At 39.1% G+C, this 27,159-nt stretch overlaps 1 protein-coding gene across 11 annotated transcripts in view; it reads right to left on the bottom strand.

Annotated features, from left to right (window-relative positions):
• The window catches only part of CADPS (calcium dependent secretion activator), a 485,320-nt gene that overhangs the window by 372,122 nt on the left and 86,039 nt on the right, over positions 1–27,159 (bottom strand). For all 11 annotated transcript variants that reach the window (XM_082638330.1, XM_082638328.1, XM_082638325.1 and 8 more), the window contains exon 2: positions 1,383–1,496. In XM_082638330.1, coding sequence (XP_082494456.1) covers positions 1,383–1,496 — 114 coding nt within the window. The remainder of the gene's footprint in view (positions 1–1,382; positions 1,497–27,159) is intronic.

Below are 27,159 nucleotides of genomic sequence, written 5' to 3'. Positions count from 1 at the left end.
TCTGTGGATGGACCCAGCAAACATCACAGAGACAAAGGCTGTTTACTATTAAAGGCTAATTAGCAAACAAATCAATAATATTTTCACAAGATCTAATTGCAATCCTGCTCCACTCTCTCTATGAAAGAAGGAGTCAAGTGCTCTAGCAATAGGAAGGAGAGTTTTACCAAATCAATCAAATAACATTTTTAAAGCATCTACTGAGAAATGGAGCACCCAATGGTCAGAAGAAGCATGTACTTGGAGGAGCAGCAAAGTGGGAGCACCTATGTTTTTGTTTTAAAATAATTTTCTACCTAATAATTGAAAAAAGAAAGGAAGGAAGAAAATCAGCAAAGCAATCCCATGGGGGAAAAATCAGAAGTTTGTTGGGTTTCCTAACACCTACTTCACAATTTATTTTTTTTAGGTTGAATTGCTTACGGCAGGATTCCATCAGTTTTTTAATGTTTAGGGGTTGGTTTCTAATGGTTTTAATCTAGCCTTGACAATAGGTAAGACATTTGGGGCACAGGATTCCAGATACAGAGAATATCTGGTTCAGATGAAAATAGATTAATATAAAGTTAAATGTCTTTCAAAGACCAAATGATATGTATGTGAGGTAAACATTACCAATAGGAAGATATGGCATGTTCACTTCATTAATGACGTACAAACAATAGCAAATGTGAACATTCTGAAAGAATAACTACAAAATTTAAAATACTAGTGGAATTCCAACTTCACTTTACTGATAAATAAACCTCTGAAGTCTAGAGGTGAAAATTCACTTATGGTATATACTCAGGATATATTTTCTCACGTATAGGTTTCCACCTGAGAACAGTGCTGCATTTTGGATGCTGTTCTAACTTGCAGAAAAGAACTCAGAGTACCATTTTAATGGAAAGAACAAGGAAGCTAGTGAAGGCAACATCCTTTGGAGGTGTTGCCATCCTTTAGAAAGTGGGTAAGTGGTGGGAAAATGCTTCCAAGTGAGTTCAAGTCTTAGCCTGTGGCATTTTAACAGCTGTGTGACCTTGAGTAATTAACCTAACTTCTCTGAGCCTCAGTCTCTTCATCAGTAAAATGGGAATAATAGCAGTACCTAACTCAAAGACTGTTGTCAAGATTAAACAAGAAATGGTACATAAAGCACTCACCACTCTGCCTGTTATAACAATCGGTTGGCAAACAGTAGCCTTTCTTCCCCACTCCCCCCATACCCCACCGAACAACATGCTGTTTTCCTTTAAATTGTAACCAATTACCAACCCCTTGGCCTCAGGAGGGATGGCCCTGTAGAAGGCCAAGGCTACTATTCTCACTGACCAGTAGTTCAGAAACCCTGAGCTTCAGGCTCAAGCAGTCTTGGCATTCTTCTGCCCGGTGAATCTTACCTCGTAGTAACTCTGGACAGCATTCATAAAGGCTTCGTCAGCCACGATTTGGGTTTCCCCATTGAGAAAAGCCTGAAACCGGTCCTTGACTGTCTGCAGCTGCTGTTTGCTGATCTGTAAGAAACAGAGAAGTAGGGGACAGTGAGGAATTTCTCTAGACAAGGATCACGGTTACTTTACGTTGAAGATGCCAGGCCCATTGACGTGTTAGAGCCGGCTTATACAGGCGTGTGGGAGCTGATTATTATATTTGCGGGAATCCTGTGAGGCAGTTGTTAAACAAAGCCATTACTAAAAATTAATATAAATTATAGCTAAATTATATTGAAAACAAGGGTAAGATACACTCAAAATTCAATGCTTCCTGGTTATTTTATCACATTTGCTATTATCTGAGTTTTTGAGGTCACTTACATCTATGTATTTGTATCGTGGAAATGATATAAAATGTGGTGCTACCACACATTTCTTCCCAATTTTGCATTCAATGATTTTTTTATTGGAAGCTAGACATCAGCCAAGGTGACAGTGTTTACACCATGGAAATTGGCAAATGCTACAAATCAGGGTTGGATTCTTTTGTTTGTTTTTTTGTTTTGTTTTTATTTTTTTGGGGAGATGGTTTTTTCAACACACCATTGCACAGGCCCCTCAGGTGGTCTGAAATATCCTGCTTTACAAAGATATAATAAACAAAACAGTAAGGTACTGACATAAAAATGGACACGTAGATTAATGGAACAAAACTGAGAACCCAGAAATTAATCCACGTATATATGGCCAACTAATATTTGACAAGGGAGCTAAGAATACTCAGTGGGGAAAGGATAGTCTCTTCAATAAATAATGTTGGAAAACCAGATATTCACATGCATAAGAACGAAACTGCACTCCTATCTTACACCACTCACAAAAATTAATTCAAAATAGGTTAAAGACCTCAATGTAAGACCGGAAACTTTAAGACTACTAGAGGAAAACGTAGGGTAAAAGCTCCTTGACATCGGTCCTGGCAGTGATTTTTTGGGTATGACACCAAAAGCACAAGGAATAAAAGCAAAAATAAACAGGTGGGACTACATCAAACTCAAAAGCTTCCACATAGCAAAAGAAACAATCAGCAAAATGAAAATGCAACCTATGGAATAGGAGAAAATATTTGCAAACCATCTACCTGATAAGGGGTTAATATCCAAAGTATGTAAGGAACTCATATACCTCAGTAGAAAAAAAAAGAATAAAAAAGTGCAGAGGACTGGAATAGACAATTTTTCAAAGAAGACATACAAATGGCCAGCAAGTACAAGAAAAGGTGCTCAATTTTACTAATTATGAGAGAAATGCCAATCAAAACCAAAATGAGCTATCACCTCACACCTGCTAGAATGGCTATCATCAAAAAAACAAGATACAGGTATTGGCAAAAGTGTTGAGAAAAGGGAACCCCATGAACTGTAGGTAGTAATGTAAATTGGTGCACCCACTGTGGTTCCTCAAAAAATTAAAAATAGAACTACCATAAGATTCAGCAGTCCCACTTCTAGGTATACATCCCAAGGAAAGGAAGTCACTATCTTGAAGAGATATCTACACTCCCATGTTCATTGCAGTATTATTTACAATTGCCAGAACATGGAAACAACCTACCTGCCCATCAATGGATGAATGGATAAAGAAAATATGATATATGTATGTATACACACACACATGTGTATATATATACATATGTACACACACATATAAATACACAAACACATATACACATGTATACGTATATATAACACGCACACATTGGATTATTATATACACAGAGACACACACAGACACACACGTTGGAATATTATTCAGCCATAAAAAAGGAAATCCTGCCTTTTACAATAGCACGTATGGACCTTGAGGGCATTATGCTAAGTGAAATAAGTCAGACAGACAAAGATAAATACTGTACGTTCTCACTTATATGAGGAATCTAAAAAATCTGAACTCATAAAAAGAGAGACTAGAATAATGGTTACTGGGGGTTGAGGGGTAGGGGAAATGGGGTCTAAGGGTGCAAACTTCCAGCTATAAGATGAGTAAGTTCTGGGCATCTAATATGTATAGCATAGTGACTGTAATTAACAATACTCTATTAAGTACTTGACAGTTGTGAAGAGAGTAATCTTACATGCTGTTACCACAAGAGAAAAACAGTAATTATATGAGGGGATGGAAGTGTTAACTAACCTTATTGTGGTAAGATTTCACAATATATACATGTATCAAATTGTCACATCAGACATCTTAAACTTATATATGTTATATTTCAATAATATCTCAATAAAGCTTGGGGGAAAATACCCTGCTAAGTGCAGCATGGCAATATACAAAGGTTTTCAAACTTTACTGTTGTTACATTCACGATCACATGAAAGGTGATATTTAGGTCCAAGATACACCTCCAGGATGTGGCATAGATAATTTGGGCAGTAGGTTATGTGTAGTTCCCTGCCTCATCAAGACCGCCTTTCTTCCCCACGTAGGAAAGCATCCCTGAAAGATTCCTATTTATTCTTCCTCCTCCATTCTTTATCTGGCTGTGTCCCACTGTCCTTCAGTCTCAGCATGAGCAGTGCTAACTTATGAAGCCCTTCCCAAACCCTAGCCTACATCTTCCTGCTAAGTCATTCTGGGGCACATCATTTATTCTAACTACTTGTTAGTTATGGTCAAATTTGTTAGATGATCTGCCTTTCCTTGCTATTTTGTTCTTTGATGTTTCCCCAGGGCCAACTTAGTGCTTTAATACATGGCAGGTATTCATGTTAGATGAATGAATGAATGAAGTTTATGGAAGACAAATTATTTTCGAATATCCTTTCATCAGTTCTAATTTATCTAAAAACAAAGTCAGCTAAAAACTTTACTCTTTTAACCATTATTTATGCAAAGTCACCCTTCCTAATTGACAATGGGACACTGTGAGAACTGCTGCTCTAGTAGAAAGAGGAAAAGATCATTCCAGGCTCAGTTCTATTGACCATTGTGTCATCTTGGAAAAACCACTTATGTTCTCAGAATTGGCCACAGACTTAAAAGCCTTTCTGGAATAGGGCCGGGTTTAGATAAATGAATGTTATCCTAGCCTCAGTTTTCTCACTTGAAAAATGATGATAATCCTTATTACTCACTACCTTGGGATAGTTATAGCTATTCAATGACATGAGTTCTTTAAAATTATGAGTTTGTATATTCATTTAGAGTCATTTTGCATCATCAGAGTCAATGTAAGTCTTGCTAGTAGAAAGTAAGTCTTGCTAGTAGAAAGTAAGTCTTGCTAGTAGAAAATAAAGCTTCAAGCCATAGGAGACTGAAGCCTCACATGAGCTTTAACTCCATCAGGAAATGAATCAAAACAGACTTTTGAGAACAGACACAGATGAAAGTTGGGGTGCTTTAGCTAATTTTTGTACTTTGGGAGAAGTGGGGAATAGTGAATTTGGGGGCAGATATAGAGGGGTTAGTTTTGTATCACATTCATATTTGTTTTGTTCTAGAGCACCACTGCCCAATGTCAGTGTAATTTTACATTTTCTAGTAAATTTACATTTTCTAGTCACATTAAAAAAAGTAAAAAGCAGGTGAAATGAATTTTCATATACTTTGTTAGACCCAGCATGTCAAGATAATATCACATTGACATGTAATCATTAGAGAAATTATTAATGAAATATTTTACATTCTTTTTTTACACTGTGTCTTTGAACCTAATGTACTTTACACTTAAAGTACATCTCATTTCAGAATAACCCCATTGCAACTTTTCAGTAGCCACATGTGGCTAGTAGCTACCATACTGTACAGCGTGGGCCTAGCGCAAGGAATGAACTCACTTCTAAGCCGCTTAAGCTTTCCTGTTCTGACCCAATGATATTGGTTATCAGCGGAGTTATACAGAAAATCATAGTTATTTTGTATGTGCTTGAAATCAGTTACACTGAAATATCAGGCAGCGGTTGATTTGCTCATAAAAATGACATCATCACATGAATTTCTTTTACGCAGGCGGATTTAAGTCTCAAACCTTTACAGCATAGCACCACCAGAGGCAGCTCACAGAATTTCTTGCTCAGAATTCCTTCCAAGTCTGGGTTCATACTAACGCTGCATGATTTGGGGCGTGGGATGGAGTGGGGTGATGGGGCAAGAGAGGGAATGGAGACCCATAAACCGTGCTTTTGCCTTAAGTGCTTAAGTAATCTGAAATAAAATAAGGTGCACACCATCTGAAGGATAAAGATTGTTGACCCAGGCCAAATCCATTATCACTCTAACCATTTGTTAAATAAGCCTAGTGTTCATTTATTTTAAGAAATATTTACAGAGCACCTAGCCCCTTGCCTGGTCCTGCCCCAGGCCCTGAGGTCAACAAAATACGTTCGACCTCTCAACTCACCTCTCAACTCACTGGCCAGGGCTAGGCACTGGGGTATCAGCATACCAAAAACAAACAAAAGTATGGTTTAGGGTTTCAGAGGAGAGAGATTACAGACTATAAAATTCACAAAACGAAATTTGAAAAATAGATATATGTATAACTGAATCACTTTGCTGTACACCTGAAACTAACCCAACATTGTAAATTAACTACACTATGATATAAAATTAAATTTTTTTTAATTACCACAAATGGGATGGTTTAAAAAAAAAAAAAGACTCAAAAAGAGAAGGTCTCCAGAAACATTCATTTCAGTTGAGTTCAGAGAACTCACATCATGAAGCCCCACAAAACATACCCCACTTCCCTGGATACCCCAAGTTCCAGGCAGGAGAGTTAGGGACACGGATTATCGTAGCAGAGCTATGTTTGCATCTGGGCTTGACACCTGCCCATCCATGTTCACTGCTTTTCTCACCACTAATTTAACAAGCATAGTGTCCATTTAGTCAACTCACTAGCTGTGTCTCACTAGGCAAATGGCTAACCTCTAGACACCTCAGCATTTTTTACCTGTAAAATGGTGCCAGTAGTGACCTCATACAATTGTTGTCAGGATTAACTGCGATACGTAAAATATCCATTGCAGAACCTGGCACAGCATGTACACTCAATGAACATCAGCTGCTGTGAAGCTTGATCCTCTTCTTTGAGTCTGCGCCTTGAGAAAGGCAAAGACTGTTCCCTTGAGAAAGCATGCCCGTGGGAAAATTCCACATGTATCTTCAAAATCCAGCCCATGGGCTCCTTCCCAGACTTCCCCAGCTGGAGTTTTCTACTTGCTCAGGACTTTGTTCACAACCCTAAAGACACATGCATCATGCTCTGGAGTAGTTCTTTACTTAAACACCAGTGCTCAGAGGCAGGGTCAGGAGTTGAGAATGTAGGCTTGGGGTCAAAGGGATATGGGTTCAAATCCTAGTGATACTACTCATTTCCAAGGTGGCTGACCTTGGGAAAGCTACTTTCCCTAAGCTTTGGTTCTTCAAGTATAAAATGGGGATTATAAAACCTATTTCCTAGGGTTGCTGGAAAGATGAATAGGAAATGGGATGATGTACCCACGGATCTTAGCACACTCTGGGACAAAAGAAGAGTCCACTGATAAGGGGCAGGCCATAGACTAAATGCCCCAGGGCCCTGCATGATGTGGCCTCTGTCCACTCCTAGCTTTGTCTTGTCCCACTCTGCTCTCCAATGACTCTGCTCTGGCCACACTGGCCTCTTTTCTCCTTCTCAAATTCACCCTAACCCTTCTTGCCCAGGAGCCTTTGCACATGCCGTTCCCCCTGCCTGAGTTGCTCTTCCCCTGCCTCTCCCCATGGCTGCCAACTTCTCCCCCTGAAGACTCAGCCTACCCAGCATGTCCCACGAAGGTCTTCCCAGACCACCCTGCCTACCATGATGCTCCCCCAAACTAATCTCTATCAAGTTGCCCTAGACCCTATGCATTTCCTCCACAGCCTTTATGACAGTCAGTATTTACCTTTTTCCAAGATAAATTTGATTGAATTATAACCTGCATGTAGAAAAATATACCTCATAAGCACAAAGCATGAGAAATCTTCACAAAGTGAACTTTCCCATGGAACCAATCCTCTTATCAAGATAAACAACATGACCTGGACCCCAGAAGCTCCTGCACGTCCCCAAAGGCATTACCCCCCTCCAAAGGTAAACTTTTCTTTTTTTTACATCTTTATTGGAGTATAATTGCTTTACAATGTTGTGTTAGTTTCTGCTGAATAACAAAGTAAATCAGCTATATGTATGCATATATCCCCATATCCCCTCCCTTTTGTGTCTCCCGCCCTCCCTATCCCACCCCTCTAGGTGGTCACAAAGCACCAAGCTGATCTCCCTGTGCTATGCGGCTGCTTCCCACTAGCTATCTCTTTTATTTTATTTATTTTATTTTATTTTTTATACAGCAGGTTCTTATTAGTTATCTATTTTACACATATTCGTGTAAATGTGTCAATCCCAATCTCCCAATTCATCCCACCACCAACCACTGCCACTTTCCCCCCTTGGTGTCCACACCTTTGTTCTCTACATCTGTGATAACCTGACTTCTATCATCACAGATTGATTTTGTCTCTTTGAACTTGATGTCAGTGCAATCAAGCATTACGAGATTCTGGCACATGGTTGGGGGTAGCAATCATTTGGTCATCCTCAGTGCTGAGTAGTACAACATGGTATGACTCTACCACTATTTATCCATTCTCTTATTGATGGACAGTTGGGCCTTCTTTATTTTACAATTCTGCTTTCTTTTCATTGTCTATCTCCCTGTAAGAGCATCTGTTTCACAGGCACAAGAAGCACATCTGTCTTGTTTACTGTTGTGCTTCTAGTGCCTGGCACATAATGGGCTCTAACCAATTATGTGTTGAATGAATACATATGCTTACTGAGTGTTTAATATATCCCAGGCACAGTATTAAGCTCTGAAGATATAAAATGACCAAGGCACAATCTTAGCTCTCTGTTTTCTTACAGTATAGTCAGAGATCATATTCATTTTTGATTCCTTAGCATCCTTTTGCTGACTGTATAAGTGAATGAAAATCTCTCTTAAACTCCCTTAAATAACAAGTCTAAGAACCGATCTGTAAGATAGAATTTATCTCTGGGTAAAAGTAACTGATCTAGATGGAATCGAATCCTGAAGGTGACCTTGCATGAACACACCAAGATAATTGGCCCAGAGTAACTGACAGTACAACTGTAAACAGACAGACAGGCTTCTATGAGCCACTTACAAACAGAATCCTCCTAAAATAGAAAGCCATCTCAAAGCATTCAATATGTAAGGAAACCACTTGTGCATCAGATCAGAATTCAGAATTGAAGTAATGAGTTCCGAGAGCAGAAAACCTGAACCAATGAAAGGTAATTATTGCAGAGAGAAGTGCAGCAGCAGCAGCATTTGCTAGAACTCTTCAAGCATTCTTGGTTCAATCCACCTCATTAAGCAAGGCCTGAAAATTCCCACTGCATTTCAGGCAGTTTTTAATCTACTGCAGCATTCTGGAGAAGTGTGAAATGGGATCCACAGTGAAGAGAAAACCACACGTTCTAAGTGCTGGTCTCAGGAGAGGCAATGTCGAAGTTAGACCAACTCAGGTCAAATCCCAGCTTGAATACAAGTCCTTGGGCACATAGTTAACTCTGGTTTTCTCCTCTGTAAATAGGAGATAATCTTATCTACCTTGTAGGGTTTTTGTGAACACTAGATGACATAATATATGTAAGGTACATGTAGCATAGTATATGACACAGAGTAAGGACTTAACGAATAAACGAAACGAAGAAGTATTATTGTTAGGATTTAGTTTTTCCTTTCCCCTTTCAATCGTTTAATCTTATTTCAATGCTCCTTTTTTCCTGTTTATTCAGTCATTTGAAGTTACATTTACCCCCTCTTGTTCTTCCCATTTTAGAGGCTGAAAAGCCAAGTACTTTTTTCCTGTCACCATTGCAGCTATAGGTAGCCATGTGACAGAGGCAGAAAGGTATTGAGGGTCTTCTGGAAAAGCTTTTGAATGAAATCCTCATAAAAAGGAACCTATCTGGGTGTATAACCTTTTCTTTTCTTGCTGCCTCCCTCTTCTGCTGAGAATACAAATATACTGTCTAAAGCTGTGGTGTCTACTGTGTAACCATGAAGGAAGGTTGTGTTGGTACTTATATTTTTGAGGAGCTGCTCAAATATTTATAAAATACCCATCTCTGGCTTTCTCATCATGTGAGAAAAAAAATGAAGTGATATTTGTTCAAGTCATTGTGTTTTTTCTTTTACTTGCAGTCAAATGCTTTCCTAATGTATACATACGACTTTTTCTAGGCATGAAAAAAAGCATACTTCCTAAGGTGCTGATTGGTTAATATGCCTCCTATGAGAGCAGCAATTGTGTTATGAAAGAGGGAAGAAGCAATGCTTACCCAGAAAGAATGACTCTAAAATGGTAGCACTCTAAGCATAGGGAAAGGGTAGTAGGAAATCATTTGGGGTGTTCAAGAGATGTTTCAATTATACACGTACATGAAGTCCTTCTCTTAAGTATAAGGTGAGCACTATAGATTACAATCTATTAATGTGAGCTACGTTTTTTCATTTTTAAAAAACAAACTATTATTCCATTACAGAAAACTGACAAAAATGTCAACAAGTACTTTATTTTTTATTATTTTTTAAAATCACTCATTTTATTTATTTATTTTAAAATTTATTTATTTATTTTTGGCTGCCTTGGGTCTTCGTTGCTGTGTGTAGGCTTCTCATTGTGGTGGCTTCTCTTGTTGCGGAGCACGGGCTCTAGGTACTTGGGCTTCAGTAGTTGCAGCATGTGGGCTCGCAAGCTCTAGAGCGCAGGCTCAGTAGTTGCGGCGCACGGGCTTAGCTGCACTGCGGTATGTGGGATCTTCCCAGACCAGGGATCGAACCCGTGTCCCCTGCATTGGCATGTGGATTCTTAACCACTGCGCCACCTGGGAAGTCCCTCAACAAGTACTTTAGAAGCTTAAGTTAGTCTAGAGAGATGAGGACAATGTTTATTTAATTTCCTTTCCTTGAAGGTTATCAAAATTTATATTCGTCCATTAATTTTATTCATAAATAAAATCTCCTCTTCCTACAACCAGACTGAAATATATTCTACCCTAAATGAAGTCTTGCTTTTAGGAAAATTAAAAATCATATCATCCTAACCAAGTATTTACTTATTTCCCTAAAATTTTTATCACCTTCTATATTATGTATAATTATACAACATATCCTAAAAAAAAAGCTGTTTTATGTGAGTTTTGTTCACTTGCTTGAGGAAATAAATCAATTTGAAAGGCTTCATCACAGAAAAATATGACAATAATTCTGAAATGTAAGCTGAAAGGGTAAAAGTATTGAAGAGGGAGAAGTTATGCTGGGGCTGTAACCCTGGCTTTTAACATTATTTTCCTAAAATTCAACCATTCAAGTAATGTTTTCCTAAGTATGCCCTCTCTATATACCAACCATACTACTATTTACTTTAAATTTTGTCCTGAATATATTTCAAATAACTTCATTTTTAAACTGAAACTCTAAGCAATAATACCTGTGAAATCACAGGTTTTATGTACTAGCTATAGCTAACACAGATATGTATACTATTATCTTCTATCCATCTACCACATTTTTAAAAGTGCTTCTTTAGAAAAAAAATTTTAGGGTCTTCCCTGGTGGCGCAGTGGTTGAGAGTCCGCCTGCCGATGCAGGGGACACGGGTTCGTGCCCCCGTCTGGGAGGATCCCATATGCCGCGGAGCGGCTGGGCCCGTGAGCCATGGCCGCTGGGCCTGCGCATCCGGAGCCTGTGCTCCGCAACGGGAGAGGCCACAGCAGTGAGAGGCCCGCATACAGCACAAAGAAAAAAAAAAAAAATACTCTGTATAATGAAATGGTAAATATACATAAAGCAGTCAGACTGCATAACAAAAGCAGTGGTTGTCTCCTGGAAAGGGACTGGACTGATTGAGTTGCCAATGAACTAGCCATGTTTTTTGTAATGGAGCATCAATTTTACTTTGAAAGAACAACTGAGAAAAAGAAAAAGAAAAGAAAGGAAAAACGGAGGTTAGGCAAATTTAGTTGTTTTGCCAATGTTTTCTAGAGAATGAATGGAGGTAGCCTGTTAATTCAAGAAAAGCAATTGATAGTATTTTTTGCCAGTGATAAAATTTGAGCTTTCCATCCACCAGTATAGCTTGACAGTTTCCTAACACCTAAATGCTTCTTTAGTGATGCCAGTATGATAATAAATAACACGATTTTTTGATATTGTGTAATGAAATGTATCAATATTTGAAATATTTTCATAACTCAATGAACTACTATTTCCCTATAACCAATGCATGATACTTTTAAAAAACCATGCATGGAGAAATGATTCATTCAAAGAGCAAGCTAGACCAATGAATTTTAATGTAATAGAGTACAGAAAGGTCACTGATGAGGTTTCCAATTTTACATTGCAACTAACTTTTAAGAAAGTACCACTAGTTGAGCTTTGGTATAGTATCAAAGATAATCCACATCTCTCTCAAAGAGCTATTAAAATATCCCTCCATTTTCCAACAGCGTATCTGTGGGAGGCCAGAGTTTCTTCACATGCTTCAACCAAAACAGCATATTACAACAGATTGAATGCAGAATCAGATTTGAAAATCCAGCTGTCTTCTATTAATTTTTGAAAGAAATTTGCAATACTGTATCATGTTGCCAGCCATTTCACTAATTTTTGTTTAAGAAAATACAGTTATTAAAGTGTTATTTAGGTTAACATGTAGAAAATGTATTGTTATTTTTGATTAATTCATCAATATTTTAAACTCCCCAGTTTTAATTTCTATTACAGTGCATATCAGTAGATGTAAACTGCATAAACAAAAGCTCCTTTGGAGTCTTCAGTAAATTTTCAACATGTAAAGAGACTTGAAACCAAAATATTTGAGACTCGTGGCAACTTGAACAACTCTCCATGAGGACTTTGAGTCTAAGAATTCATATCTGACCACCTGTCAGAAGATTCTGGGTGAATACTGCCTGAGTGCTTCCAAATTGGAAAAATATAATCTTATTTTTTAAAAAAACTATAAGTGTCGCATTCAAGGACAGGACATTTGATCCAACTTTTAAGAGCTTTGCAATGTGTATACAGGCTACTTTGTCCTTCCCTTCTTTGCCTCTACCTGTATCCTTTACCTCCTCTCATCCCATCTTTAATCCAACTATTAGTCTGTCTCATTCTCTAAATTCATTTTTCCTAATTTTTTTCCTCTTCTACTAAATAAGTATTTTCTGAGAGAATTCCAGCTTAGTGTTTAAATTCTGTTCCCAAGGTCACTTTTCTTGGGTCATAGAACACTTCGTTCTTTTTCTCCTGCCCAAATAGGTCTTTAGGAATAACACGTTTGGTGTTTCTATTATTTAATGATTTAAAAATTCAAGTTGAATTTTTAAAGGTAGTAGTTAAGTTAAAGATATTTAGCTGCTGCCCTAAAACTTTAAAAAAGGAGCAAGAACTTTTATATATTGCAGATTAAAAAAATTTTTTTTTTTTTAGCGGTACGCAGGCCTCCCACTGTTGTGGCCTCTCCCGTTGCGGAGCACAGGCTCCGGATGCGCAGGCTCAGCGGCCATGGCTCACGGGCCCAGCCGCTCCGCGGCATGTGGGATCTTCCCGGACCGGGGCACAAACCCGCGTCCCCTGCATCGGCAGGCGGACTCTCAACCACTGCGCCACCAGGGAGGCCCTATACAGAGTATTAAAAGGATGTACTCAGGGTCAAATTTTAATGAAATCAGTAATGTCTACCGCTTCATCAAGAAGAGTATCCAGGGCTTCCCTGGTGGCGCAGTGGTTGAGAGTGCCCCTGCTGATGCAGGGAACACGGGTTCGTTACCCCGGTCCGGGAAGATCCCACGTGCCGCGGAGCGGCCGGGCCCATGAGCCATGGCCGCTGAGCCTGCGCGTCCGGAGCCTGTGCTCCGCAATGGGAGAGGCCACAACAGTGAGAGGCCCGCGTACCGCAAAAAAAAAAAAAAAAAAAAAAAAAGAAGAGTATCCAGTGAGTCTGGCAGTTTTTAAACAGTGAGTAAGTGGCGGTAAGGAAGACAATGACTAGTATGGTTTGGCACTAGCAGTTTCATTCACCATGGCTTTTGGACCATTAGTGCACATGTCAACACACTGGGGCAAAAAAGCAAATAGTGTCTTAGTATTGCTAGGGAAATCATCTTGTAGACCCCCAAGGGTATATGGACCACACTCTGAGACCTTATCAGAGTGATCTAGTGAATCACCAAACTTGACCAGCTATTAGTGCTACCAGGAAGGCAGCCAGGAGGAGAGTGGAAGGGTACGATCTTAGAGAGGGAAGCAGGGAACAGAACGTGGCGCAGGGTCTTATGTGCCTAAGTGCAGAGTTAGGATTTAACTCAAAGTAGCATGGGCAAAAACCACTGAAATGTTTCCTTCATGACATGTCAAATCTGACATGATTAGAGAGCACACAGGATCAGAGAACACTCATGAGTTCTCAGGTTCAGAGAAGAACCAGGAGAAGGTTTCACACAATCTAAATGACATCTAAGGAGAGGAGGGTCTTGAATAGTGTCTAAAATCTTAGTTGGCAGAGATAGGAATACTGGGGAGAAGGAAGGAGGGTCGGAACGTGGGAGAATGAATGAAAAGGGCATTCATGATGGGGTTACAGAAGGAGAGAAGAGAGAGAGAGATGAGAAAATGTGGGACCTATATGGGGGGACAGAGTAAGCATTTCTTTTTGTCAGTTTATAATTTAAACCATGCTGACAAAAAAAAAGAGGTGCTCTCAGCACAAGCATCCAGCGTGTACAACAGGACAATCCAAAAAAAAAATAAAGTCACAACAACCCACTGGAAATGGAATGGCAGATAGTTCCACTTGGCTGGAGCCCAGATTGCAAAGGCCAGCACGGCAACACGTAGAATCACGAAATCACTGAACACCAGCCTGAGTCTTACGAAGTTGAATAGTGAACGTATCAGTAGAAAAAGCTGAAAAAATCTGAATGCAGTCTACATAGAAGTTATAGAAGATTCTTTAACGTAACACCTCACAAACGGGGGGGGGGGCTTCACCAAAACTGATGCACATCAGAACCTCGTCCTGTCGATCATGACAGTGAAAGAATGTACACTAGATCAGCAGTTACCATCAGGCTACTGTGGTATCTGGAGGGACGTGGAGATCTTAACTGGTTCTAACAATCTCCATCATTACGCAGAGTGGCAGAGGGAAGAAATAGGAGAAAGTCGGGAGGTTTTCTGAAGCTGGGAAACACTGAAGACACAAGTGCAAACCCTTATATAAACGATGGACTTTAGTTAATAATACTGTATCAATGTTGGTTCATCAGTTGTACCAATGTCCCACACTAATGCAAGATGCTAATAATAGGGGACACTGTTGAGGGAAGGGGGGATGCCGAGTATGTGGGAACCCTGTACTCTCTACTCAATTTTTCTGTAAACTTAAAACTGCTCTAAAAAATAAACTAGGTTAATTAAACACACCACACACACACACACACACACACACACACACACACACGTGCAAGTTTTCTATACAGGGAACCAAATATAGCAGCATGCACAATGCAGCCCTAGGCCTGCAGGGCCTGCAGAGGGGAGAACAGAAAATCCTCCCACGCAAGCTTGTCCTGAGATTCAGAGTAGCAAAGAGTAAAAAGCCTTCAGTGCTCTTGAGTTCCACTGCCCAACGCCTTGTTGCAATATGAACCAGCTGGATTGGACAGAGGTTTCCGAAGACCTTTCTGCATCCACAAATGAGTTCTGGCTTATTAAAATGATATTTCTTATTGGCTCAATTCCCTCCCCCAAGATTCTGTTACTGATAATTTAAAAGCATCAGTGATGTAATTACCCTTGCTCTATCCAACAGAGAAACAGTGTGGGTTCCTTTTGGAAGTGGCTGAGAGGGTAAATTTCCTGCAGTTTGAGTGATACCACTTTTCCTAACAAACAGACAAGCAGTGTTGATTTCACGGGCGGGGTAAGCACGTGGGCAGACTGTATGGAATATTACTGAAATCTCTTTAAGGAAAGTTGCTTTTTTACCCGTTGTAATATTTGCCTGCATTTGGGGAACAACATGCTTTTATGCTGTGTCTAGAACATTGCCCCTATGGGCAGTAAGAAGTCGAATTTCATTTTTCTGTAAGTCCTCACAACTCCACTGACGCATTGTTCTTTTTTTGGCTATTACTGCCATTGGAGGGCATTTCCTTCTGTCTTCTCCCTTCACTTTCTTCACTTGGCTAAACCTCACTTTTCTGGCAAAATGCTAATAAAGTCACCTCTCTCTGATGGCCCCTCCTACTCCCTAAGCTAGATCCCCTCTGTCTGAACTCCCTCCTCCCCTGCCTCTTTGCATTTATTAGAAATTAACATAAAGCAAGAATTTGGAGACAGGCAACCTTGGGTGAGAGGACACACACTTATCTACTCACATACACATAACCAGGAGGCTTGTCCCAGGGTAGACTCCACAGTCTCCCTCAGGAGTGTTCACTGCCCTGAGGGCTCACAGCAGACAAAGCCACCAGCCCCGTGGCAGCTGAGCTGGGTGTTGCCAAACACAAGAGCAGTGAATCTGCAGGTAGGAAACACTTGAGGGTATGTCAGGACGTGCATGCATTGACACACTTCCATTTAGAAATACAGAGAAGCCTTTCCTACGCAAACCTCCTCCTTTCAAAGAATAGGCAGCTTTGAAGTTGGGTGTGGAAACCCAGAGAAGAGCAGATAATGTTGGGTCAGCCTCGTGGGCCTCTGATATACCAGGATGAATGGAAGATGACACAGTGGACACCGAGCATGGGTAGCCGAGAATCCTGGAGCAGAAATAGAAAGAGGGGCAATGTGGGACAAGGCTTATGCAAAGAGCAGAAGGCTGGGAGGGCACAAAGGACTGGAGTGCAGAGGAAACTACTCCTGGGGGCCAGGACATGCTGTGTTGGTAGAGGGTGGCAGATGGCAGTGGGAGTGATCCGAGGTGTTCCTGGAAGCCATACACAAAGCCAAGCAGACCACAAGATGGCAGAGGTGATACAGAGGCTGGACATTCCAAGTCTTAGAATCTCAGAGACCACCTTCTGGAAGTTTGCCTCTTTGATTTTAGAAATTAATCATAAGAGAACAGATTAGGCTTTACATCCTCCGCTGCACTAAAATTTCTTATTTCCTATTGGTCTCCGGATTTGATTGACTGAGTTTTGCTTTTGTTTTTTTCTTAGTTCTTTTTTTTTTCTTTCTTATTAGTTATCTATTTTATACATATTAGTGTATATATGTCAATCCCAATCTCCCAATTCATCCCACCACTACCCCCACCCCCCATTTTTCTTAGTTCTAAGAAGCTTTTTAAAGAAAAACCTGAATATCAATTTCTAATCATCCATACCCTAATATTCCTCACCTCCCTCTAGTCTCCCCCAATCTCCCACCAATACCATGCTGACATCTGCTCTACTAAGAAGTCTGGACTTTTGGTGAGGGTAGAGAAGAAGAGAAGCATCATTCTGGAACTGGCTGAAAAACTCTAGAAAAAGGAGAGGATGTCCAAAGGTAGGAGAAAGAAAAAGAAGAAAGGTGAGAAGAAAAAAGCATTTCCCCCTCTTGGTAATTTTTGCACAAGGCAGACTACTGGGCCATCCTTAAAGTTTAATATCAACACTGACCAAATTTCTGGAGCCCAAATTCATTCATCCATCTATTCATTCATTTATTCATTCATTCATACATTCAAAGAGTTATTTATTGAGCATCATTATGTGTCAAGCGCTATTCTAAGCACTGAGGATTCAATGGCAATTTAAAAAAGAAAAAACCTTGCCCTTTAGGAACTACCATTCTGGATTACCCTCATGATACCCAATGGATGGTATGAGCTCATGTCCAACATTTTACTTAATGTATAATAAAAGAAGAGGTAAATTCTGACTTATAATTTTCCAGACAGTCTCCAAAGGGAAAAAATGTCTTCATGAGTCAAATTTGGCTATGAAGACAGCCAAATTCCTTTCTATGGAAGGACATACAGAGTTGTATTATGTAACCCTGGACAGGAGGAAAAATAGCCAAAGAAACAGTCTTTGGTGCTTAAGCATTGCATTTGAGGAGTTTTGAATATAGTCTAGATTGTTATCTTCCTAATAGCACCATCCTTCCAGAATATTCCTGAGGTTCCAAAAAGAAACCAAACAACAAAGAGTGTGGCTCTCCTTGAACAAAAGTGACCCAAGTGACAAGTCTGAGATCTGGGGGAGTCTCACTGATGTGTGTGCTTCTGGTCTGTGCCCCAGTAAAAGGTTGAATTAGTTTCAAGCACAGCTGGGAATGGTGCACCCCAAGTTTTTCCACCATCAAGAACTTTTATTTTTTCCTCCAAGGAACCAAGTTTTGAAAGTTGTCTCCTTCCTAAAACCCTGCATTTGACACCTAACAGTCTTTTCTCCTTTAGTTTTATTAATCAAAAGCCAAGTAAAGTTTGAGTTTCCAATCAGCAGTACCTCCACACTGAACTGATATAATTCCAGGCCCAATGTTTTAATTATCCTGGGATAATAAAGAGACAGCAAATAAAAACCTGGGTTTGGGAGCCAGACAACAAGGTGGGGTTTGAATCTCAGATAATCACTTATTAGTTGTGTGACCTCAGGCAATGTACTAACTTAATCATAACCTATTAGTTATGATTATAAAGTTAAGCGAGACAAGTTTAAGAAAATACATATGCAAGGCTATTCATTGAAGTATTACTCATAATGGCAAATGTCCATTATTGGGGACTGGTTGAATAAACTATTGAATCACCATGCAATGGAGTACAGTATAATTATAAGAAAGGAATGAAAAATAGTTTTAGATACTGATATGGAATGACCTCCAGTACACATTATTAATAGAAAAAATAATAGGCAGAGAAATGTGCATATTTTATGGTACTATTTATCTAAGAGAAAGGAAGAGAAATATACACACATACACACACACTCTTATATTTAAAAAATGGAAGATAAACCAAAGCTTGTAATGAAAATGATTTCCAGACTGTGATCTCTGAATACCATTTCCCATGAAAATTGCCCAGGGTTCCTCTGCTGATTCCGTGTCTGAGGAATGTAATGTACATAAAGACCCTTATCTTATCAGAAATTAAGGAAGCTATCAAAGACTGTTGGGATCTTCTTCAAAGAGGAGGAGCCTGACACTGGCCATAGATGATCTGAGAATCAATAAAAATGATGACTACACAGAATGTCACGTTAAGTATGTTCAAATCATAACAGTATTCAACCAAAACAGAACAAAAACCATAATCAGTTACCTTCCAAGTTTGCCAAGGAACCAACCTGTTATTTTGGTAATACAAATAAAGAGAAAGTATCAAGCTTTTTTTTTTTTTTTTTTTTTTTTTGCCTTTCTTGTGTGATCTGTACCTCAGAGTAATCAAAAAACTGATAAAGGAAATTTTCTCTTTATAGACTTGTTCCCACTAGTAGGTGAAAAAAGAAAGAGTATCACCTGTTGCAACCCCTCAAAATAATGGATCTAGGTAACTGTCATCGAGGGCTATTAAGATCCCAAAAGGGAGAGAACTAGTTATTATGTGACTACTGATAGAAATGCAAACACTGCCTTTGACGTATTCTTGTAAAAGAATCAGATTTTAATGTGATAATTCACTGGATCCTACTACCAGTTTATGGGGACTGCAGATGCTCATGTTAAATAATACGAAGGGAGTACAATCAGCAAAATCCAGACTATGGGAAACTCTTCAAGACAAATGACCTGGTATCAACAAAAGAAATGCAAGAAAAATAATAACTTTAAAATAGGGGAGAGAAAACTCTATAGATTAAAAGATACACAAGCATCATATCAATCAATTACAATATATGGACCTTATTTGGAATCTGATTTGAGTGAACAAACTAAAAAAGATTCGTGAGATCTCAGGGACGTTAACTTATCAAGTATAATAATAGTACCATGGGTTATGTTTACAAAAACAGGTCCTTCTATTTTGGAGATTCATACTAAAATATTTATGGGTGTAATGATGTTATGTCTTGAATTTGCTTCAAAATAATTCAATAGGGAGGTATGGGGAATATAGATAAAACAGACTGACGACAAAGTGACAGTTAATAAACTGAGGGATGGGTACATAGGGTTCATGACACTAACTCCTTTACTTATGTATATACATTTGACATTTCCATAATTTCCATATAGTTTTTCTAAAAGTTACTGGGTGATCTAACTCTGGTGGCAGTGGTGTTTGGGGCAGGGGCAGGGAATGTCAGTGACAAGGGCTATTTATAGCAATTTAATTTCCCCACCATGATAATGCTGAAAGACTCAACCTCCTAACACCATGAGGTTCATTTGCTCGTACTGTACTTTGAATATTTTGAAAAACTGGATTGTGAATGTCACACACTTTGAGCCTTGCTTCTGTCATCCAGCAATTTTTATTGTTGTTGATACCATAATAGCCTTCTTATAGAACTGCAGTGTTCACCCAGTTCATATATGGTAAGATTTCTGGCCATTCCCCAAACTGAAAGAACCCAGGAAGAGAACGCAGTGTAACACCATTAAAGATCCATCAGTTTCCCACCTCCCAACCCTGCCTATGGTGGTTACATTAATAAACATAATATCAGCACAAATGAATAAGGTAACGGCAGAATCAAAACTTCCCCTTACTCCTCATCAGCCTATTAATAATTACAAAGATGAGCTCTTCAAATCTATCATGAGGCCAGCCCTCCCCAATGCAAAATAATAAGAAAAATATTTGATATATGGATAATCATCATCCACAGTGAACTATGTCCCATGCATACTATCTGGAGACATTAGCTAATGATGGCTTGAAGCCATCACAATTAGCAAGATATATAAACACCAAGCATCTTGGACATAAAGACAAACTCTTTAAAAAAAAGGAAAAAAAAAAGGATGTTATGGAGAGAGCAATTTGAAAGCAAATAATGTTTTTGGAACATTAAATGTTTAAATCATTAAAAAATTAAATCATTAAATCATTTTTAAAATGATTCTTTTATTGTGTGATGTCAGGGTGCATCCATATATTTGATGTATCTCTAAAAATCTCTTTAAAATATTGGAAAAATTTTTATAAGCCTGATTAATCAGAATTCAAAAGTTTTGCACTAAGAGTTTTAATAAGTTTTAAACAAATTAAGAAATATATAAAGATGCAACATTTGCAGAACAATAATAAATTGACATTGGAAAAAACAACAATTCACTAGGTGGATTTCAACAAAAATCTTTGCATAATTGGTGGGAAGAACTGAAACATAGATATCTTGATTTCACAAGTACTTCCAGAGATGCCCATCTTCCATTTGGATCTAAGGATCTTTCTAATGCATCATTTCCAGTTATGACCAAGCAGTGAAAAAAACTCAGAACTAAGCTTTTGAGCTACTAATTGAGAAAGCATTAAACAAAAATTTCAAAAATACTGAAGCATATTCAAGCATATAACTTTCATCAAAACATCAATAATTACCTTTTTTTTTTTTTTTTTTTTTTTTTTTCTTTTTGCGGTATGCGGGCCTCTCACTGTTGTGGCCTCTCCCGTTGCGGAGCACAGGCTCCGGATGCGCAGGCCCAGCTGCCATGGCTCACGGGCCCAGCCGCTCCGCGGCATATGGGATCCTCCCAGACCGGGGCACGAACCCGTATCCCCTGCATCGGCAGGCGGACTCTCAACCACTGCGCCACCAGGGAGGCCCCAATAATTACCTTTTTATGATATCAAAATGCTTTGTATTGATACCACTGATAAATATAACAAAATCAAGTATTATTTCATCTTTTTTCCATCCCTCATTTGTACTTTACATATGTTTTTATTATGTACATAGTATATTAGTATAGTATTAGTTATTAATAAATAAACATAAAAGGGGTATCAGCAAAATGTTTTACTGACAGAGTGTGTGTTCAAAAAAGTCTGGAGACCACAGATATGGTGATTAAAGATCTTCATTTTGGAATCAGACTGTTTGAGTTTGAATTCTGGATCCACCACCCAGTAGCTATGTGGTCTTGAGAAAACAGCATTAGTTTTTTTAAACATTAGTTTATTTGTAAAGTAGGTATATTCTTAGCATCTTCATTATGATGCTGTAAAGATTAAATGAGCTAATATATGACATTGTAACACTGTCCTTAGCATATGGCAAGTATATTAAAATGATAGGTACTATCATCATCATCATTATCATCATCATCATCATAATTGTGGTCATCATGTCACTGTCATCATCATCATTATCATGCAACCCAACCATCTCGTCACTACCATCTATGCTATGCTCTAAATATTAAAATTTAAGTAACCTTCAGTGTGTCTTTGAGGGAATCTCACGCTTGTGTAAGAAATTCCATAACTTATTGTGGCAGTTTTATTAAAGCATGGCTGCTCAACTAGGTCAGGTGTCCCTCAAGGCTCCTTTGAATGACATGGTATGTATCACACACAGTCAACTCTGAAATAACTGAAGGGCAGAGAATGCAATACCTTTCCTCACTAGTTGCCTCACTTAATTTGTTTACAAAGTACTTGAATGAAAAATAAGAGGCTCTTGGAAAAAAGCTGACAGGGCACAAAGACAGCACTTTTTACCATATGTATCCTTTCTCTAGCTTCCTCTCAGGTTCTGCATGTGTGACTGCATTATCCAGTTTCTATATCCCTGGGTTTCCTTAGATGAGAACAATCTGAGTTAGGAGGAAGTTGAAAAAATCATGCACTTTATTAGGGGGATACCCAGAAAGTTGGTGACTCATAGAAAGTTACTCGTTTGTCAATGTCCACTTAAATGATTCATACCAGAAACAAGAAAAACTCAAACAACCTAATCTTACACCTAAAGGAACTAGGAAAAGAAGAACAAACAAAAAGCAAAGTTAGTAGGAGGAAATAAATAAAGATCAGAGCAGAAATAAATGAGATAGGGACTAAAAAAACAACAGAAAAGATCAATGAAACTAAGTTTGGTTCTTTGAAAAGACAAACAAAATTGATAAGACTTTAGCCAGACTCATCAAATAAAATGAAAGATGTCCTAAGTAAATAAAATCAGAAATGAAATAGAAGTTACAACCAACACAACAGAAATACAAGGGATCATCAGAGATTACTATGAACAACTGTACACCAATAAAATGGATGAGCTGGAAGAAATGGATAAATTTCTAGAAACATACACTCTCCCAAGACTGGATCGGGAAGAAATAAAAATATGAACAGACCAATTACCAATAATAAAATTGAATCAATAATAAAAAAAATTCCTGAGATCCAGGAAACCAAGATGGCGGAGTAGCAGGACGTGCTCTCACTCCCTCTTGCAAGAACATCAGAATCACAACTAGCTGCTGGACAATCATTGACAGGAAGACACTGGAACTCACCAAAAAAAGATACCCCACACCCAAAGACAAAGGAGAAGCCACAATGAGACGGTAGGAGGGGCGCAAACACAGTAAAATCAAATCCCATAACTGCTGGATGGGTGACTCACAGTCTGGAGAACACTTATACCACAGAAGTCCACCCACTGGAGTGAAGGTTCTGAGCCCCATGTAAGGCTTCCCAACCTGGGGGTCTGGCAACGGGAGGAGGAATTCCTAGAGAATCAGACTTTGAAGCCTAGTGGGATTTGATTGCAGGACTTCAACAGGACTGGGGGAAACAGAGACTCCACTCTTGCAGGGCACACACAAAGTAGTGTGTGCATCGGGACCCAGGGGAAGGAGCAGTGACAACAGGGGAGACTGAACCAGACCTACCTGCTAGTGTTGGGGGGTCTCCTGCAGAAGCGGGGGCGTGGCTGTGGCTCACCATGGGGACAAGGACACAGGCAGCAGAAGTTCTGGGAAGTACTTCTTGGCGTGAGCCCTCCCAGAGGCTGCCATTAGCCCCACCAAAGAGCCCAGGTAGGCTCCAGTGTTGGGTTGCCTCAGGGCAAACAACCAACAGGGAGGGAAGCCAGCCCCACCCATCAGCAGTCAAGCGGGGTAAAGTTTTACTGAGCTCTGCCCACCAGAGCAACAGTCAGCTCTACCCACCACCAGTGCCTCCCATCAGGAAACTTACGTAAGTCTCTTAGATAGCCTCATCCGCCACAGGGCACACAGCAGAAGCAAGAAGAACTACAATCCTGCAGCCTGTGGAACAAAAACCACATTCACAGAAAGGCAGACAAGATGAAAAGGCAGAGGGCTATGTACCAGATGAAGGAACAAGATAAAACCCCAGAAAAACAACTAAATGAAGTGGAGATAGGCAACCTTACAGAAAAAGAATTCAGAATAATGATAGTGAAGATGATCGAGGGCCTCGGAAAAAGAATGGAGGCAAAGATCAAGAAGATGCAAAAAATGTATAACAAAGACCTAGAAGAATTAAACAGCAAACAAACAGAGATGAACAATACAATAACTGAAATGAAAACTACACTAGAAGGAATCAATAGCAGAATAACTGAGGCAGAAGAACAGGTAAGTGACCTGGAAGACAGAATGGCGGAATTCACTGCTGCAGAACAGAATAAAGGAAAAACAATGAAAAGAAATGAAGACAGCCTAAGAGACCTCTGGGACAACATTAAACACAACAACATTCTCATTATAGGGGTCGCAGAAGGAGAAGAGAGAGAGAAAGGACCCGAGAAAATATTTGAAGAGATTATAGACGAAAACTTCCCTAACATGGGAAAGGAAATAGCCACACAAGTCCAGGGAGTGCAGAGAGTCCCATACAGGATAAGCCCAAGGAGAAACACCCCGAGACACACAGTAATCAAATTGGCAAAAATTAAAGACAAAGAAAAATTATTAAAAGCAGCAAGCAAAAAGCGATAAATAACATACAAGGGAACTCCCATAAGGTTAACAGCTGATTTCTCAGCAAAAACTCTACAAGCCAGAAGGGAGTGGCATGATATACTTAAAGTGCTGAAAGGGAAGAACCTACAACCAAGACTACTCTACCTGGCAAGGATCTCATTCAGATTCGATGGAGAAATCAAAAGCTGTACAGACAAGCAAAAGCTAAGAGAATTCAGCAGCACCAAACCAGCTCTACAACAAATGCTAAAGGAACTTCTCTAAGTGGGAAACACAAGAGAAGAAAAGGACCTACAAAAACAAACCCAAAACAATTCAGAAAATCGTCATAAGAACATACATATTGATAATTGCCGTAAACGTGAATGGATTGAATGCTCCAACCAAAAGACACAGGCTTGCTGAATGGATACAAAAACAAGACTCATATATATGCTCTCTATAAGAGACCCACTTCAGACCTAGGGACACATTCAGACTGAAAGTGAGGGGATGGAAAAAGATATTCCATGCAAATGGAAATCAAAAGAAAGCTGGAGTAGCAATACTCATATCAGATAAAATAGACTTTAAAATAAAGAATGTCACAAGAGACAAGGAAGGACAGTACATAATGATCACGGGATCAATCCAAGAAGATATAACAATTATAAATATATATGCACCCAACATAGGAGCACCTCAATACATAATGCAACTGCCAACAGCTATAAAACAGGAAACTGACAGTAACACAATAATAGTGGGGGACTTGAACACCTCACTTACACCAATGGACAGATCATCCAAAATGAAAATAAATAAGGAAACAGAATCCTTAAATGACACAATAGACCAAATAGATTTAATTGATATTTATAGGACATTCCATCCAAAACCAGCAGATTACACTTTCTTCTCAAGTGCACACGGAACATTCTCCAGGATAGATCATATCTTGGGTCACAAATCAAGCCTCAGTATATTTAAGAAAATTGAAATCATATCAAGCATCTTCTCTGACCACAAAGCTATGGGATTAGAAATCAATTACAGGGAAAAAAACATAAAAACCACAAACACATGGAGGCTAAACAATACGTTACTTAATAACCAAGAGATCATTGAAGAAATCAAAGAGGAAATCAAAAAATACCTAGAGACAAATGACAATGAAAACACAATGATCCAAAACGTATGGGATGCAGCAACAGCGGTTCTAAGAGGGAAGTTTATAGCTATACAAGCCTACCTCAAGAAACAAGAAAAATCTCAAATAAACAATCTAACCTTACACCTAAAGGAACTGGAGAAAGAGAACAAACAAAATCCAAAGTTAGCAGAAGGAAAGAAATCATGAAGATCAGAGCAGAAATAAATGAAATAGAAACAAAGAAAACAATAGCAAAGATGAATAAAACTAAAAGCTGGTTCTGGGCTTCCCTGGTGGCACAGTGGTTGAGAATCCGCCTGCCAATGCAGGGGACACGGGTTCGAGCCCTGGTCTGGGAAGATCCCACATGCCACGGCGCAACTAGGCCCGTGAGCCACAACTACTGAGCCTGTGCGTCTGGAGCTTGTGCTCCGCAACAAGAGAGGCTGTGACAGTGAGGGGCCCGCGCACTGCGATGAAGAGTGGCCCCCACTTGCCGCAACTAGAGAATGCCCTCGCACAGAAACAAAGACCCAACACAGCAAAAAATTAATTAATTAATTAATTATAATTAATTAATTTTAAAAAAAACCTGGTTCTTTGAGAAGATAAAATTGATAAACCATTAGCCAGACTCATCAAGAAAAAGAGGGAGAGAACTCAAATCAATAAAATTAGAAATGAAAAAGGAGAAGTTACAACAGACACCACAGAAATACAAAGCATCCTAAGAGACTACTACAAGCAACTCTATGCCAATAAAATGGACAACCTGGAAGAAATGGACAAATTCTTAGAAAGGTATAACCTTCCAAGACTGAACCAGGAAGAAATAGAAAATATGAACAGACCACAAGTAATGAAATTGAAACTGTGATTAAAAATCTTCCAACAAACCAAAGTCCAGAACCAGATGGCTTCACAGGCGAATTCTATCAAACATTTAGAGAAGAGCTAACACCCATCCTTCTCAAACTCTTCCAAAAAATTGCGGAGGAAGGAACACTCCCAAACTCATTCTATGAGGCCACCATCACCCTGATACCAAAACCAGACAAAGATACTACAAAAAAAGAAAATTAGAGACCAATATCACTGATGAATATAGATGCAAAAATCCTCAACAAAATACTAGCAAACAGAATCCAACAACACATTAAAAGGATCATACACCATGATTAAGTTTCCCAGGGATGCAAGGATTCTTCAATATACACAAATCAATCAATGTGATACACCATATTAACAAATTGAAGAAGAAAAACCATATGATCATCTCAATAGATGCAGAAAAAGCTTTTGACAAAATTCAACACCCATTTATGATAAAAACTCTCCAGAAAGTGGGCACAGAGGGAACCTACTTCATCATAATAAAGGCCATATATGACAAACCCACAGCAAACATCATTCTCAATGGTGAAAAACTGAAAGAACTTCCTCTAAGATCAGGAACAAGACAAGAATGTCCACTCTCACCACTATTATTCAACATAGTTTTGGAAGTCCTAGCTATGGCAATCAGAGAATAAAAAGAAATAAAAGGAATACAAATTGGAAAAAAGTAAAACTGTCACTGTTTTCAGATGACATGATACTATACATAGAGAATCGTAAAGATGCCACCAGAAAACTACTAGAGCTAATCAATGAA

The sequence above is a fragment of the Mesoplodon mirus genome (assembly GCF_964341445.2).
Source record: "Mesoplodon mirus genome assembly, chromosome: 12".
NCBI classification, from domain to species: Eukaryota; Metazoa; Chordata; class Mammalia; order Artiodactyla; family Ziphiidae; genus Mesoplodon; species Mesoplodon mirus.
The sequence above is the reverse complement of the archived record's forward strand: the minus strand, read 5'-3'. Positions and strand labels throughout refer to the sequence as shown.